Source organism: Pseudopodoces humilis, chromosome 3, assembly GCF_049639895.1.
Source record: "Pseudopodoces humilis isolate 2021_Gansu_Grassland_sample_001 chromosome 3, ASM4963989v1, whole genome shotgun sequence".
In the NCBI taxonomy this organism is placed as follows: domain Eukaryota; kingdom Metazoa; phylum Chordata; class Aves; order Passeriformes; family Paridae; genus Pseudopodoces; species Pseudopodoces humilis.
Genome location: NC_142202.1, coordinates 37,464,666 through 37,482,562, shown reverse-complemented (window position 1 = coordinate 37,482,562; position 17,897 = coordinate 37,464,666). Strand labels below are relative to the sequence as shown.

Genomic DNA, 17,897 nt, shown 5'->3' with positions numbered 1-17,897 from the left:
AAATTTGTGTCCATATGGGACTGTGGTATGATCCAGTAGAGTAACTACTGGCATTTCAAATGCTGATCAGAATTATAAATAGAAGTGTGTCTTGAAAAATATTAAGGTGCATGAAAAAAAGAAAAAATAATTCTTTCCAAACTATCACTTACATTATTTCATTCTTGTTTTAATGAAGGACCTTTTGGGGAAATTGCTATGCTTGAATAGCATGTAGAATGTACGTGACATTTTATTTCATTCACCTGTGTCCCTGTCTGTTGTTCTCCTCAGCAGTCCAGAAATTAAATATTTCATGAGCTATTTGCTCTTTACTGGCCATTTAATTCTTATGCATCTCGTTTGTTTCGTTTTGCAGTTAAATAAAAAAAAATAATAATTTTCTGTGAGTTTGGAGCTATTTTATAATTTCATAGGATATCCTAAGGTGTGTATGTTGCTGCACGATAACACTGGCAGGTCACTAAAAGCATTTGCCTCTGCCTCTCACTCCTCAGCACCCACAAGGCATGTGTTATCTCAGAGCAGCACACATCCCTTTAAGCCTTACAGCTCGTGTGGCTGATGGACAAGGATACTGTCAGGGTCTTAACAGAAGTGCTGCTTCTGTACGTTTGTAGCTCTCCCATTGTCTACAGTTCAGTGCTGAGGTGCGCATCCATCGTACGTCAGATGCGTAATGGGAAGGCACCAAAGTCAAGAAAGGGACAGCAGCATCTGTTTCCTTTGAAAACCCGTACGAGTGTGTGCACATTTTCAGCTGCTAGTGGGCTGAGATGGCACAACAGGAAGACCAAGAACACTGCCATTATGTTGAATGATTTTCTCGTTTAAGAAAGAAATTCAGTAGAGAAGGCATGAATAAAACAAGATTTACAATGACTTGCTGTAGTTTGACTCATCAATTGTCTGTTGTAAAAAAATGGTGTCTTGGGAAGGCTTCATATAGGTAATCATGTATTTTAGTTGCTTGGTTTTGTATGTTTCTAGTACAGGATCTTAGAAAATCGGAATGAAATAAATGTGTGTGCATTAGGAGGAAAGTCCTAATGAAAAAATTTGCTTAAACATCTGCTTATACTTGAGATCGATTTGAGTGAGACTATTCAAATGCGTTAAATTAAGCCTATTCTTAATGGAGACCTAATGTCTAGCCTGCTACTCTCAGGCATTAGACATCGCTGTCATTAAGAATTATACATCTTAATTCCTTGTGTAATGCCATGTGTATGCATCCCTAGCAGCCATTATGCAATTATACATCTTAATCCTTTATGTAATGCTATGTGTATATACCTTAAGCACTCATTATGCAAGACAAAACATCGAATTGGATCCCACAGCAGCAGTGGCATCTGTCAAAAATCAGAGAAATACTTTTTCTTTAGAGGAAGGCTTTTCAAAAAATACCAAATATGTGCATTATTCCTTGACTTCAAATTCCCTTTTTTTTAATCTATTGTTGTATGAATAGTTTTGATGGCGTATATATACTATAAATACAGAAAATCATGGGTTTGCATCTTGTAAAGTTGTTTCCCCTTGGAAACTTGTATGTGTCTCGTGAAGAACAGGTGCTGTCAAGTAATTCTGCTGGGGGGATGGGTGTGTATGTGTGTACAGAGCAGACAGGTAGAGAGTTCAAACATCCTGGGTGGTGGACAAGCTAGAGCAAGTAGTTGTTAATTCTGACTTTTGAATCTTATCTTAACAAGTGATGAGCATTTAAGAAACTCCTGGACACTGGCTCCTCAAGAGCTAGAGTCCACAAGCAGAGGCTGTATAAAATGAGCTGAACCTAAGTGTGGGATTAATTTCCAACTTGTTCCTTGAACATGAGACTGAACAAAATGTGGTTACAAACATTGAATTTTGTAGCTTTGGACCATTTTTAATTTTAAAGCATAGCACTCTCTATTAATGGAAAATAGAGATAACTTGAACTGTAAGTCAAATTGCATCCTTTTCCTGTTAATACCTCCCAGGTTTTCATGAACTACAATTTTCTCATAAAGCAGCTGAGAAAAACGATGCACACTTGATTCTCCAGCAGGAAAATAACAGATATCACAACTCAACAGGAGCAAATTAAAGTCCATCTCTATTTGACAAACATGATTTTGCCACTTCAGTACAAGCAGGCATGTTTTGCCTCCTTTTTTTTGCTGCTTGTAGAAAAATTCCAACCTCCTATGTATCCAAAAATGAGATCGAAATCAAAAAGAGATTGTGCACACAGTTGAAGCAAACATACTACACAAAGGTAAGATATGAGAAGACTCCAAACAAGATTTTCTTAATGATCCTTATTTATCAACAAGCTATAGTAATAGCCCCCAAATACAACAGTAAGATGAATGAGAGATGTAGTGGTTTAGGGTCATTATTGTTGAGTGCTTTTAAGACAGTTTGCAAAAGTAACCTTTTGTGTTTTCTGTGTGAGCTGGTAGGTTATCTTTGAAGCCAAAGAATAGAAATACAGTCAAGTCAGACGCTAATTGTGGCTATTTTCTCTTGTCTTTGCATTAAACTCCCAATAGCAACAGAATTTGAATTTTGAGGGGAAAATATTAAAAAATACAGCATTTTCCCTCCAGATTATAATTATTTCAAGGATAACAATACATTTCTATTATGAGTGACCCACGGGTATGTTACTTTTTTCTTTGATTTGTGCAAAAACACCCCCCTCCAAAAAACCAAAATACCATGATTAGCAGCAGAATAGAGACACGTGTATTCTTAAGTAGCGGGGATTAGACACACATTAATAATTTCCTCAGGATCAGTTATATCTGAATAATATATTTAAAAAAAGCAAACTTTCTTCCTTTTTTTCCCCCTTGATTAATTATCTGCTTTCTATGCGGGTCCTGAATACAGAATTTGGCTCATGCTACCCTAATTACCATTGGCTCATTTGCATAAAATGCCTGAAGGATGTACCTCGGGAGGTAGAAAGGGTGAGTGTCTCCAAACACATACCTTTTTGTTCCTATCACATGAATCCACCAAAGTTACATGTCTTTGTGGCTGGAAGGCTTCCAGGTGTGGCTACTTCCGAGCCTTTTGAGAGCAGGGAAGGAGATGAGAGGATGGGATGATGTACCTTGTGTTTGACAGTAGGATTGTTCTTTGTTGGTGGTATAGTGGTATTGTTATATACTATTGCTTATATGAAGTTCTAACAGCAATTATGAGGTTCTTTCTGTCTTCAGGAGCAATGTGGGAAGAGTATGTGCTTCCAGGTATTAACAAAAGGAAAATGAATGTACTGGGAAAGAGGGAGAAAGAAAAAAAAAAAAAAAAAGAGCAATTGAGCAATTTCAATAGCTTTAAGACAAAGGGTTTTAAAGGCATGAGGAAAAAAATAAGAAATAAAGAAAGAAATAAAGGTAGTGAATAGCTTGAATTTTGTTTCAGGAATGCAATCAAGAGAGTCAAGATGTAAATGTAGCTAGAGAAATGGAAGGAAAAAGTGAATTTAGATGGAATGAATAGGAAGAGTAGTGAGAGGGGAGAGCCCAGGAGGAGGTGCATTACTGCAGCAGAATATCTCAAATGAGAAATATTTAGCTATGTGCTGTGTTTGACTAGTGAATCTTGATGCCATACAGCCATATGAATTCATATCCTAGGTATCAGAAACAGACAGGCTGGCTCTGATCCTCAGCAGCTGTAAATTAATGTAGCTCAACTGGAGAAAATGGAGTCATGTTCATTTGCATAAGCCCAAGAACTGGCCATGATAGCAAGAACTTCACATAAAATCAGATCATCAGACCACAATCTAATTATCACATAAGATGAATTCTTGAACTCCCTTTCTTATTAAAAACAAACACTAAGCCCTATCACACTGTTTTTTTAGAAGCAGTACATGAATGAGGAATTCTTCAGCCATGCATGCTTATTCTAAAGATCTAGATAATTTGCATTGTAGTCATTAATTCCAGAAACTAAAACAAGTACCAGTTCAGAGTTCTGATAACAGGACCTGTTGGTAGGCGCAGGGATGTCCTAGAGGTACTTGGAGTGCCTGGTTCATGCTTTCCTGTATTTCAGGCAAACTGTTTCAGCCAGCACTGTATGCATTATGTCAAATTGGTCTTCTTGAAGTGGATCTTTTGAATCAAGACTGTTTCATGCATATTTTTTTAGCCGATCATAAACTGTTTTTATACAGAGGTCTGGTGTACTCCCACGTAATTCAGGAATTCCAGGTTGGTGTCATCCTTCTGTATTCATGCATGTGCAGATACACATTTCCTTAGGATTTAAGGATTGCATCTGCTTTTCTGACTGTGCTGAGGAAAGGGTGAACACCTGCACTTTGGTTTACTATTATTTGTTGTGCCATTCAGAGCATAATTGCATAGCAAACATTTAGTAGTAGTGGCATTATGTTACTTGTGGGTCCTAGGACTGCACTGGCTTTTTCCATGTACCATCTCACCAAATTCTGTGCCAAATTCATCAGCAGGCCTGCATTTTCCTTGGTCTTCCTTTTATTGCTGATGTACTTGCAGAAATCATTGATGCCTTTTGTGTCCCTTACCAGATTCAAGTCCAGGTGGGTTTTGGCTTTCCTAAGCCCACATTTGAATAGTGTCTTTATAGTCCTTATGGACCCTTGCTCCAGCCTTTAGCATGCTTCATTTTTATGTCTGAATTTTGTCAGGTGCTTCTTATTCTTCAGGGAGGTCTCCTGCTATTTTTAGTTGACTTCCTGATGGTCAGGATGGACCACTGTTAAGCTGGAGGAGGTGATCTTTGAACATCAGCCACTGTCTACAACCCTTGTTTTCTCCAGGGCTGTCTACCATGGCACTCCTTGGCCCTAAATAGGCCAAAGTAGGTTCTCCTGAAGTCCGGATTTATAGTCCTGCTTTTTGCTTTGTCTCCTCCTCTCAAGGTTCCGAACTCCGTCAATTCCGGGCAGCCGCAGCCTAGGCTGCCTTCCATCTTCACACATGCACCTAGTTCTTCCTTGATGGAGGTGCAGCAGAACGTGTGCGTTGTTGGCTCCTCCATCCTTTGTGTCAAGGAATTGTTATCAACACACTCCAGAAACCTAGATTGCTTGTGCCTTGCTGTGTTGCCTCCCAGGCAACTGGAGAAGTGCAGTGCTTCTTGGGTGATTTGTAGATGTCAAGAATCTGAAGAAAAGCAAGAAAATTGCTGAGTGGTAAAATTAAATGGATAAACATGAAATATTTACAGAGCATATTTTTTGTAGACAGGGATCTTGCTACCTGTCAGTATATGCTGATGCAGGACAATGTTTGTGGGTTTTATACACATGTATATGTATTCAGAATCGGAATGGAGTTTCAAATAAAATGTTTATTGTGTGGTTCTTCATGATGGTGCTGAGACGAGTGCCAAAGTGTATTTCCTGTAAACCAGGCAATGTTCTGAGCTCACATTCCAGGGATCATTTTTTGGTAGTTTGTATAATTACTTTACAGTAATGTCCAGGATCAACAAACCAGAAAAGGATTAGTTTGAAAGGTCAGACAAGAAGTCACATTATTGACTTGCTATATACACTGTGAATACAATTAGCACAGATTCTGTAAGTTTGAAAAAACATTCCTGTTTCAAAAGAAAAGTACTTGAAACCACACAGTGAGGCTTTACGCCAAAAAGAAGGTACAGAAATTGAGGAATCCTTAATGGGAGCTCTGCATTGTGACTTCATTGGGTATTCCTGGAATAAACCAGTCCAGCTATCATTGGTTTTTGATTAGGCTTTTTTTTTTTCAGGAAGCATCTGCTTTTGTTCTTTGAAAGATGAAGTATGGTATTTTCATCATTATTCCATTGCTTTCTCCAGCAGTGTTTATAGAACATTCTGCAAAGATGATCTTCCATTCAGAAGAACCAAAAATGATGGTTTTTAAAAATTCTTTCAATTTCTTTCTCATTTCTAAACAATATTTTTTTTAGTTTATTCCCCTTTCAGATTAATTGGAATTGTAGATCCTTGTTCTAAATCCATCCTTCAGAGCTTGGAGTTGGTGGAGTTCCAAGGTCTGTCTACATCTAATTTTTGACTGAGGCTTAACACCAAGTCTTCATCTGTCTTTGAAATTTGTCCAAAGTTTCTCAGTGTTTTTCAGTGTCAATATTCATACTTAGAGACATCTCCAATTAGAATTTTCTCATGCAGGGGACTTTTTTTTTTGTTAGTTGGTTGGTTTTTTGTTTTTTTGGAGGGTATTTTGTTGGGGTTTTTTTGGAGGGGGGGTTTAATTTGTTTTTTGGGGTTTTTTTTTTTTGTGTGTGTGTGTGTGTGTGTGTGTGTGTGCGTGGTTTGTTGAGGGTTTTTTTGTTTGGTTTTTTGGTTGTTGTTTTTGGTTGGTTGGTTTGGATTTGTGGGTTTTTTTAGTATTTCCAGTAAAGTACTATTCAAACTCAGGATTTGGAAGAAGCAGCTTTTGGACTGAGTGGCACTGGTCTTTGGAGAGTACATGGATTGGATTTGATAATTGTAGATCATGTCCTAATTTTAAACGATTCACTTCTTCATAAGACAAAGATAAATTAGAAGTAGAATAAAAACTTGGGCTCAGTCTTTCCCCTCCCCCTCAAAAAAAAAACCCAAAGAAACAAACAAAATTTCTCTCAGAGAGATCCTAATGCCCTTAATCTGGTCACTAAGAGGGAAGGCACGTTCGCTGGATCCTTGTGCAGAACCTAGGCTTTTTGTGAGAACACAGAGACACACACAAATCTGTTCTTTATTTTATGCTCTCCCTAGTACATAAATGATGTGTGTTTACAGTTTTAAAACGCAAGTGCTACAAATAGGAGATAGCACAAACCCAATAAAACACTTAAAGCAGCACCACAGTTATCCCAGACACATTATTTATGCTCTTTTATTTGCTTGATGGTCATATTCAGAGGGGTGTTCTTTTTACAGGGCTTCAGCTGTTACCAGATTCAAGAGACGATGCAATGCCCTTGAAACAAGGAGCACCCTTTGCTCCTTTTTATGTGTTTCAGTGCATCTGAATACCATTTCTTCTTTATGAGACTGTCTTGTCAGAACTGGTTTTGCGTGTATCAACTGTTAGTAACCCCGGACTGGATCATAGCTGTTGACTATGATTTTTTAAGAATCTTTTTCAACTGCAAAAGCTTAGCCAAGCCAGCTTGTGTCGATTCCTGTGTCACTGCTGCCATCTTCGGGAAGTTTTCAATATTGCTGGGTGGGCTTTTTTTTTACGTAGATGAATTCCAGCAACTGGGAGATGAACAAAATATGTACATCTTGCACATCGTTACAAGAACACAGTTCAAATTGCACAGAATAAAAGTTTGTACGTGGGATGCCTTCATTTTGTTAGGGATATTTTAAAAAAGCATTCAAGGAAGGGAGTGTCCTGATTTATATTGCAATTCTGTGTGAATTAAGCACTGAGTAATTGCTGAGTTCTCATCAGCTTCCCAGCCTGCATGTTCAGTAGTTCATTTCAAGAACCACATTAATGAACCCGTCAGATTTCTAGGTCTGTTTGCACATATAAATGTGCAGCTAGATGCTCAAATGCCCAGGGCATGCATGCAGAGCAGCAATATTATCATATGGAAATAGGTTTGTTGTACTTTTTAAGGGTATATTAATAGAACTCTAAAGCTGCTAAAGCAGGAGCTAAAGCCACAGGCAGTAAAATTCATTCCTCATGACATTCCTTATGAATTGATATATGCATTCAGCAACATAACATCTTTTTCAAACCTGGGAGAAGTGATAGCTTAATGCAGCTTTCAAACACTTTGTTGGGAAAAAAAAATCAAGTTTTTACATCACAGTTGTAGTGTTGCATGTTCTGCAGAAAAAAAATAGCCACTTGGTTATACTTGTTATAAAATGCAGTCTCACCCTTTCTAAAGGCATATCAAGAAAACTATCATGTTTCCCTCTTTCCATCCTAGTTCCTAAAATTAATGCTTTCTTCCATGTAAAATTTCACTACTTCTTTATATCCATTTGAGTGATGACAACATACACTCTATCTTTATTTTCTTTACAATGTGACTCATGCTCTGAGTTTATCTGGAGTAAATACTAAATTGTTCCACTGAGTGACAGAGGATTTCTACCTCCATAACTAGGAGAGACACATAGTTTCTGTTTTAATATGTGCCTATATATATATATATATAGTTAGAGTTTTGTTCCTATTTTACTTTTTTTTTTTGTCCTTTTTATCAGTTTTAAGTGTAATGCTGCATTCTTTTATGATATAACACAGGCAATTATAGCCACTAGATTACAAAAAGTCTTTTAGAGATCCCCGTTTAATACATTTTACATCTCCAATTGCTTTAAAATTGTTCCTCTTATTCATAAACTACTAATCTCCTTATCCCTTGCATCTAGTTTCTAAGACATTCTCTTAAATTATAAGGTGGTGATGATATTGGGATTTTTTCAATATTTCCTCATATAAATACTTTGTAATTTATTATGGAAATCATTTGTAGGAATCTTACATTAACCTGCATCCACTTTGCATTTTATTAGTCATCCAGGCATGAAATTGCTAAACATTATACACTAGATAGATGTGATTAGGTGTCTGTACTACGTACTAAAGTTACTTAAATGGGAACAGATTTAAGTCAATACACAATTGTTTTTTCTTTCCATTGGGGCCAGCAAGAACCTAATACTTAATTAAATTCCTTTGTCATGTCTGTACTGCAGAGGGAAGTAAGAGATCTCTGCAGTTCTGCATTCCCAAGCAGTGCTGAAGCCTCTACCCAGCTTAAGACAGCAGCATGTAGAGAGCGTAGTCCAGGTCCCAAATAAACCACAGCTGCATCAGCTACAGATTATTGGTATGGCCGTAAGACTTCCAGGAGGGCTCTACCCCAAAGCTGCTCAGCAGGGTAACCTACAAATAAAACTCAGTTTTTCCACTCGAAGAAGGAAAGAGTCTAGGCTACTGCTGCACATAAATGGGAAGGCAGAGAGGAGAAGCGGGTACAAAGGAATTAAGAGCAGAGGAGGATGAGTTGCTGTGACAGCTGGTCCTGAAGGAGGGGTCAGACCCGGTGGCAGCAGCTTTTTCTGGGGCTAGGAAGAGCTCCTCAAAGTAGTAACGTTTAACATCTAAGGCCTTGTCAGAGTCCCTGTAGCATGAAAATCTAGAAGCCTTGCTCTCTCTGCTTGCTGTCCGCAGCTCTGGCACAGGTAAGTAACAGGGACATTAATGCCTTGCCGGGTTTAGCAGCCTGCTGCTGTAGGCAGCTGCTTACTTCGTTTAAGCTTGTTTGGCTTCTTTTCCAGCAGTAGTTTGGTTGGCATCTAACTGGGCATCCCTTCCTGGTGCTTCAGGGCACAATATTGTTCTGCTTCCAGTTAGAGCTGTGCAACTCTGCCAGGGCCACCTATGCCTGTTTTGACAACCAAAGCCACGGTCTGCTTTGAAAATTGTGCAGTGTTTGAACTCATGTTTGCTTGGGTAGTCAGCTATCAAGTAGATCGTTCAGTGATGAAAAGACATGACTCTCTTATGTGCACATAAAAGCACAGCCAACAACAATTTGTCACACTTTCAGAATGCCACATAATCCTGATAGTAACTCTGCTTTATAGCCTTTTCCTTCTTATTTTCTGGGATGGGCTAATAAGTCTCACATCCTCGCCAACATGCTAAGAACAAGATTGTGTAATACCCTTGTATGTAGTATAGGTAGAGGAATCTGGAAAGATTCTCCCACAGAGGCCTAAAGTCACTTCTAAAAGAAGTATCTGGGTGTGACCCTGCTTTTTTCTTCTCTTCCATTTCTTGCAGTGGTTAGAATACAAATTGACGAAGAAGGGGGCTGGGAAGCAGAAATAAGATTTCCAATCCACATAAATCAGCAAATTAGGGTTGGGGAGGCCTGGAACAGGTTTTTTGAGCTTACGCTGTCAGTTTAACCAGCCCACCTTTTAGGTTAATGCTGCCTGATGTAAGGCGAGCTCCAGGACAGCTGTGGGCACAAACTCGCCAGCAGTCACTGAAGAGGCTTCAGACGTAAATGCCATCGTCTAGATCTTAGGAAATGAGCCCATGGGTTGTTTTGCAGAAGTCAGGAAGGAGACATTTACTTTCAGATTCAAAAGGAAAACATTGAAAACTTAATGTAGTCCTATGCTTAAAGCTTTTTATGTTTATAGAAAATTGCCTCTTATAGTATTGATGGCAAATTGCCCTTAGATTGCAAAAGCTGCACAGAGAATGCAGCTGTATTTTTGAAACCATGTTTTGACAGATTGTCATGCTTCTCACAAAAGTTTGATTTTAGCTGAAACATGCATAGTAAATGTGTGTACTTTATTATAAGGAAAAAGCCCAAAATTGCTCTACAAGTACTACTATGCTGTGCAATTGCCTTATATCTGATAAAACTGGTGTCATTAGAAATGAATGCTTTTTCTACTGGGGCATTTATCTTCATTGTAGTATTTGCAGGTTTTTCTGTAACTGCCAATTGGCAAAGCCACAAATTCTGAGTAAACATAGCTACTCCAGATGGTAAATATTCTGCTTTAAAAGTCTCCTGTTGTGAGGACAAGAAATACCAAAAGACAGGGTGTGTGGATGATGGTCTCACACTTGGTTCTGGATATAATAAAGTGCCAGAGGCAAAGTCAATCCAACACCTGAGATGTCTGGTTCACAGCAGCAGCAAGACAAGAACTGTGACCTTTGCAGAAGGTGAGGGGTTGTTTTAACTGACTTTGGGTAGAAATAAATAGTTTCAGAGTAAAAAATACTCTGTGTTTATGGAGGTCTGAATTCTCACCGAGATCCAAGTCCTGTCTTACTCAAAAGACATGCAGCATGGTAAAATCTTTTTCTGTGAAATCTGGGCTTTGGGGGCTTTTCTAGAAGAAAAAAAATAAATCTGTATGTACTTCTCAGTCACTATAAAGTAACTTGTACTTTGGAAAGTGCATTTGGAAACCATGTTTTTCTAAACAGAAACACTATAGAGAGAAACTACTCGTGTCACTCTATTTGTCACTTACTGATTGCTTTGATTTCTCTTAAGGCATGTTCATATTTTTAATATAAATGTTTGCTCCAATCAGCAGCCTATGGTTTGGCTACAAAAGCTCATTTAGGATTGAAACTTGGTGCCTTATAATATTTTACATTTTCAAGGAAGTTTTTTTGACCAGATGTTGATGTTGTCCGGTGAAGATAATTAATTTTTTACCTACCCAGTGTTTTATTTCTACTACCACTTAATAAAACACTCTCTATACATTTTCTCTATACCATATAATTATTTGATGGTTGGAACTCTGTGTGATTGGTGACTACTTAGTTACACTCCTCCACTATATTTTCATTTACAAAAGAGAGGGGGAGATAGCATGGAAATACTTCACTGATTGCCTCTATTATGTAAAGTTTTGACCTTATGAAACCAGAATGCGGTACTTTAGAAGAATGGTCTGAGATGGCTATTGGGGGAGTCCAATGTCTAAAACCTGGAAATCTCCTTTATGTGCTGCTATGTGATCTTGGACAAGTACCGTTAGTCTGGATTCTCAGTGGCATTTAGGTAAGCATATCAACTGAATTAAGATCCTCAAATTTTACAGATCTGTGGCCCAGGTTTTCTACAAATTAGGCTTCAGTCACTGAAAGAAAGAGCAGTCCTCTGTTGCTTCACTGGCATGCAATGAAAGAGGTTTTCTTACAGCTCCAAGATGTTCTGATGCTATGGTGATGAAAGCTGTGCAAGTATCTTAGAATGCTTATTTTGCTTTGATGTGCAATATATAATCAAAATGGTTTTGAAGACCTAAAAATGTCTATTTAGTTCCATATGTGTCTTAGATTATACATGGCTCCTCTGGGATTCTCTCTAGACTATACTATAGCCTTCCCACATTACAGGAGCGCTTAAAGTACATTTTCTGGCAGCTCAATAAATAATAGAATTAACACTTGTCAGCTGTGGTTTATTTCAGCCTTAGCATGAATTATAATGTAGCACTCGTTTGGTTTGGTTTTGAGCTTGATTTTAAAAGAAAGAGTGAATAGATGCCTTGAAGGTTAATTTCTTGAATTGTTGTCCTGAGAGAGAAGGTAAAAGTTGTAAGCACTGCATTTTAAATGAAAGGTGAGGAGGTCTGTGTTGGTTTTCTTTGCTCATATAGTTTTGGTTTTTAAGAAACTTTGCATTGCTTGCATGCTAGTTTTGCTTTAGTACTGATGAAGATGTTGATCCTGCATTCATTAGCTTTTAATTTTCGCAGTTCTCATCAGTAGTGGGGGGTCCAGACAGCCAACACTGAATGAGGGATGATGAAAAGAGAAAAGGTAGAAGAAGTGATTTTTATAAGATTTTACAAGTCAATATATTCTCAGTGACAACAAGCCATAGCAAAAGAAACTGATTTCATTCTATGGTGAAATTACAGGTTTGAGAAGAAAAAGTAATTGCACAAAATCAATTTCTTCAAGTCTTATTGTAAGACTTCAAACTAGAGAATATTCTGATAAGGAATTCATCACCATATTATATCAATAAAAGGTTTTAGTGGGCTGAGTTCCAAATGATGTGGTTGTGGTCTGAGCAGCAGCAGTCTCATCACTGTCAGGTCATGAGGGTCATGTCGTCATGCTTTGGTCATGAGGGTTTAAAAACTGCCAGATCACAGAAAAGCAGTGTTTTATGTGAAGAATCTATGCAAAGTAGGGTGTTGGTAGCTGCATTTGACAGGGCCTGTCAGCAAACCTGTCATGATTCAATACACAACAGTGATTCAGAAGTACATAAAAAAACTTTGCTGATGCAGCACAGCAATGATAGAGATTAGTCAAAGATAACTATAATATGACAAAAACAAGACAATCCTCAGAAAAGTGCAATGAATATCATTTGGTGCTGGAGGAGAGAGGGATTTGATGAATGGTTTAACCAGTGAGAAGCTTAGGAGTTTCTCTGTTTAGGTTAAACAAGCTTCAGAGGTATCTTAATTACAGTACCTAAGCACCTTCACAGGAACAAAGTATGGGATACTGAAAGACTCTTTATTTTAGCAGAGAAATGCAAACCAGCAAGCAGTGGCTGGAAGCTGAAATTAGGAAGAGTCAAAGTAGACATTAGATACGAATTTTAAAAGTGATTTTGAAGACCCAATGAAACACTGTACTGGAAGTATAAGTGCATCTTTCCTCACCTGATGTCTTTAATATGGATGTGAAAGTTTGCTTTGGAAGACACACCTTGGCCAGAACATGGTCTGTCTTCAGTACAAAGCCAATAGTGGTAACAATAGGAGGGAAGAAATGGTAGTTCCAATTTCAACATGGATTGCAGAAGGCTGGTAAGAAATCTGGGTATGTGCTTGAGTTTTTACCTGCACAGAAGTCCCTAGCAGTGCACCTACAGTGCTGCAGATTAAACCTTGTCTATGACTGCCTCACTGCAAACTTCCCTGCATTCTGCTGTGTAGACACGTGGAAGGAGGTAAGGGTGAAAAAGAAAAGGAGTTGGGGAGTAACTTCAAAATAAAAGAAGGGAGCTCAAACTCGAAGCTTTGTGCAGGGAATAGGGGTATTTTACTGAAGCTGGAAGAAAGATAATTTTAACAGTAATGTTTAAGCACTGTATATAAAGGAGATATTATCAGAGACCAAAGAAAAGGCATTTGCAGTAGGCAAGGGAGAGAATGAGAGCTGTGGTGCTTAATCCAAGGGAGAGCAATCTTTGAAATGTTGTGGAAAAGGAAATGGTAAAATCTTACTTCTAAAAAACCAAGCAGCATAGCATGCAAATTACAAAATAATTTTTCTTTCATTTAAGAAAAAAAGAGCTACATTCTGCTCCCACTTCCAAACTAAAAATACTATAAATTGACCAGTCAGGAAAAATTGAGACTGAAGCTTCATTTTACCACTCTAGTTTTTATTCAGCATCACTGCAGACATCATCTGTGGTGTTTAAATTCCATAGAAGTGACTGGAGTTTGGTCTGATTTTACCTTTTGTTTGAATAATCATAATAGGAGGATTTTAAAAACAGGATCTGAATCCCTGTTGAGGTTTTTAATACCCCCTATTCTGAGGTCACTGGATTTAGGATTTCTGCTTGGGCCTATCTCATACATTTTTACAGATATTCAAAAGCCTCTAATAGCCCACACACAGGTTATATTAATTTCCAGTGCCTAAATCCCTTAAGTGCTTTGGGGATTTCCCTGCTAATCCTCTTTTTAATGCAGGGTTAGGTTTGAACCTTTGGGATTTATTCTTTGTGTTGGTTGTTTTCCAACCAAAGAATCTTTCAAGGGTAACAACAGTAAGTGTTAAATGCGTAAAGACATAGAAAGTTTATCTGCTGTTTATATTATCACAGCAATCTGCCAGTCTTTTTTTGGCACAAGAAGGAAAAGAAGGTGTGACTATTATTAGTAATTACACTACTTATAGTAATTTTAAACACTTACTAACATTAAATTTATGCAAAAGTATTAAATCCTGACTGAACATCAAATCCTTTCCTTTCCAAGGGCAAAGTAACTGTATTAATATTAATGAAGCCATAAAATACAAGTTAACTGACAGCATTTTTGCAGTTGCTTACTGCAACTGCATTTTGTTACTGAAAATTTATCATATTTTTCATGTCTGAAAGTAAAAAATGAATAGAACTATCACAAACTGCTCTTTGTTGTAAGTGACATGCCTTTTCCTTATGATGCATGCCTTGCCATAAAAAGGGAGTGCTTAATGCATTTCTGTTGGGAGATGCCTATTATTCTGACAAACCGATCAGCCTCCAGGGTGTTTCTTTGCCACAGAACTGATTCTACATCTCATCCATTATCTAATAAGATGTGAAAAGAGTATCCTGTCTCACAAAAAAATCAGGCTTTGTTTCCTTATGAGGATGTGGCAGGCCCACTCACAGACTTGCTTGTAGGATATACAATTGTTAGTGAAAGGCCCCGTTATACACTCATGAATGTTTCCAATAGGCCTGTGGGGAAAACATTGGTAACATTGGTACCAAAGATAGATCATTTCATTCAAAGGCAAGTATGAATTATGGCCTCTATAATGAGAAAATGCATTTCATGTCTTAAATAGTACTGAAGGAGCTTATGAATTTTATTATTGTAATAAACACCAATGCCACATAAACTAGCCAGCCAGAATGTCTCTGCAAAATATATGCCCTGGTTGTTTTTCTTCTATTTCTTCATAATTTCTCCCTTTACAATGTTTATGAAAGGTTTAAAATTGTGCTTGCATGGGAAAAGAGAGATTGGAGTAAGGAAAGCAAGCTGAGGCATTGTGTGCTAAGGCAGTGATAAAGCGTATACAAAACACTATCAGACAAATGTTGTCAGTCAGATGTGCTCATAAGGAAATAAAATCACAAAGGAAAAAGAGAGTAGGATACACGGAGGGAAATTCAATTAAACCCTGGTCATAACCTTAAATGTTAAAGGATAACAAGTCTTTAAGACCTTAGGAAATGGTGATTTAGGAAAGACCAGATGGAAAGTGTAAGTACCTCTCTCTATGCGTTTGAGCAGAGCTTAACACACCCAAAACTTTTGACCACTAATGCACTGCAAATCACTGTTGTATTTAAATGATGCTCTGTTACAACAATGCAGCCTCCTATACAACATACCCTGCAAAAAAAGTGCCTCCATTGTGAAGCTGTTTGCTAACAACCACGAGTGAATTAACAAATCAGTGTTGGTTGAAGTAAAACAAAACATTTTAGATCAATGACAAAATAGAGGGAGAAGTGACACAAAAGCAAATAAGTGAATAGGTTTTGATATCTCTGGAAGTTAGAGTACTCACTCCACTCCACTGCTCCAAATTTCCCTGACTTTCTGAATAACAGGATCAATCCTTTTTGACTTGCACAATGCTTCTTTTCATAAAGGGCACTTTCTTTAGCATGACAATAAAATATGATTTTCAGTGCTCCTTAGAAAAGTGAAAATACAGCTTGAAAGAGTTCAAAATGAAAATACAAAAGCTGGAATTACTGGCAGACAAACGTTCTAGTGTCATGTCCTCCTGATATCCTTTATTCATTACATGTGAATGTACCTCTGTATCTAAAAATCAAGGCTGTTTTATCAGTCTTGCTTATAATTCCAGTCAGAATGGCTTACTGCTGAGAGATCTTTCAGAGTCTGGAGTTGCATCAAGACAGCATAGCTTTAAAACAGCATAAGAGAGACCCATTCTACATTATTGACTTTTCCCCTTACCTGCAAGGACACAGAATGTAACGCAGCATTGATGGGTCAAAGATTTTGACACATGTCAAGTCAGATATCTTCATTTTAGAGCTTAAAAAAAGGCATCAAACCTGATACATATGAACCACTTTAGGTGGCAGAGGCAGGCAGTCTGAGCTAGGGACAATTGTTTCACTTATCTGCAAAAAACATTACTTTTCAATGAAGCCTTATGTAAAGACAATCTTATTTAAGGAGGATAAAACCAGAACAACTGCTAAAAATGTAATAAAGGTCTAGAGGTAGATCCTTGTGTTAAGTATCCTATCATTGTGCTCTTTCTATGGATTTTTTTAACCATCCTATAAAGGTCTATAGCAAGGATATAATTACCTAGAAAATGGTATTTCATATGGCCTTTTATAAAGTGGTCATCCCCTAGCAAAGTCATCAACCATTTTCTACAGAGAAGGCATTTGATTCAGAACTATGAATAGACTATTTCCACTAGCAAACACTGTACAGCAGAACAGCCTTTTTCAGCTGTCACCCTTCTTCTTTAAATAGATTTCACAGCAGGAAAAGCACACCCAGAACTATCTAGTATGACTTTACGTCCCTAAATGAACCACATTGCAAAATCTCATTTTTAATAATGGCATTTATGTTGCTTTACTGGTGAAATGTAAAATAATAACAGCAAAATTGTCGTGTTAATGATCAGAGTGTATAATAAGATGCACAATTAGGAGGATTATGGGAATTTAATGGGAACAGAAGGGCAAGGGATCATCTGTTGTATGACTCTTCATGCTTGTAACCTGCTATGTCCCTAATGTGTTTTTAAGACTGGCATGCTTTTGTTTGTTTTCCAGTTCGTGTTCTGCCGTGAATGTAAAGAAGAATTCCATGAAGGGGAATGCAACTCTCTCCTCAGCCCACAGGGAGCCATGGCCCAGAAGGTATGGATCTCACAATTCCTGATCATTATCCTTGGCCCAGCCAGAGTGAAATTTGTCAAATGGGTCCTAATTATAATCCTAAGTAAAAGCAATTGCATTCATGTTGAATTACTCCAGACGTCGGAGTTGCCAAACTGGCTTTGCGGTGGATTTCACTCTCTTGGAATGATAGAGTAGCTGAGTTCTGTCAGGAACACACAGGCCTCTGCCATCAGCTGATAAAGAAAAGGCCTTCCCAGTGGGCTTCTAGGGTTGTCTCTATTCAGTGTGAGCACTTTTGAAAGGCTTTGTATAGTCTTGCTGCCTTTCCGCTTATTTTCAGTGCACCAGTCAGGAAATCATGCGGGTTTGGGCCGAATAACAGGGCTTTTACACAGCCTATGCAGAAAATACTATTGGTAATTTATGTTCAACTTACAGAAATAAAAAATATATTGTCTAGGCTGCAAGGTGTTAGATGATAATTATTCTAGGCTGCTCTATCATTTTGTAGCTATTGTAGCTATAGACCTACACAGGAAATCGTTTTTCTCTCCTGGTATTTCTCTTTGTTTGAGATTCAAGTTTTCCTTGAAATAAATAAATCATGTAAACCATAGTCTTTCCAACTTAAAAAAAAAAAAATTTAAAAAAAATTAAAAAAAAAAAAAAAGGGAGAGAAAGAATAGGAAACATATCCCCTAAATATCTCACAG

General features: G+C 37.7%; 1 protein-coding gene across 1 annotated transcript in view; it reads left to right on the top strand.

Moving 5' to 3' along the window:
• The window catches only part of PRKN (parkin RBR E3 ubiquitin protein ligase), a 693,701-nt gene that overhangs the window by 660,403 nt on the left and 15,401 nt on the right, over positions 1 to 17,897 (top strand). The window contains exon 10 of the mRNA XM_088052826.1: positions 17,116 to 17,202. Within this exon, the coding sequence (XP_087908952.1) occupies positions 17,116 to 17,202 (87 nt within the window). The remainder of the gene's footprint in view (positions 1 to 17,115; positions 17,203 to 17,897) is intronic.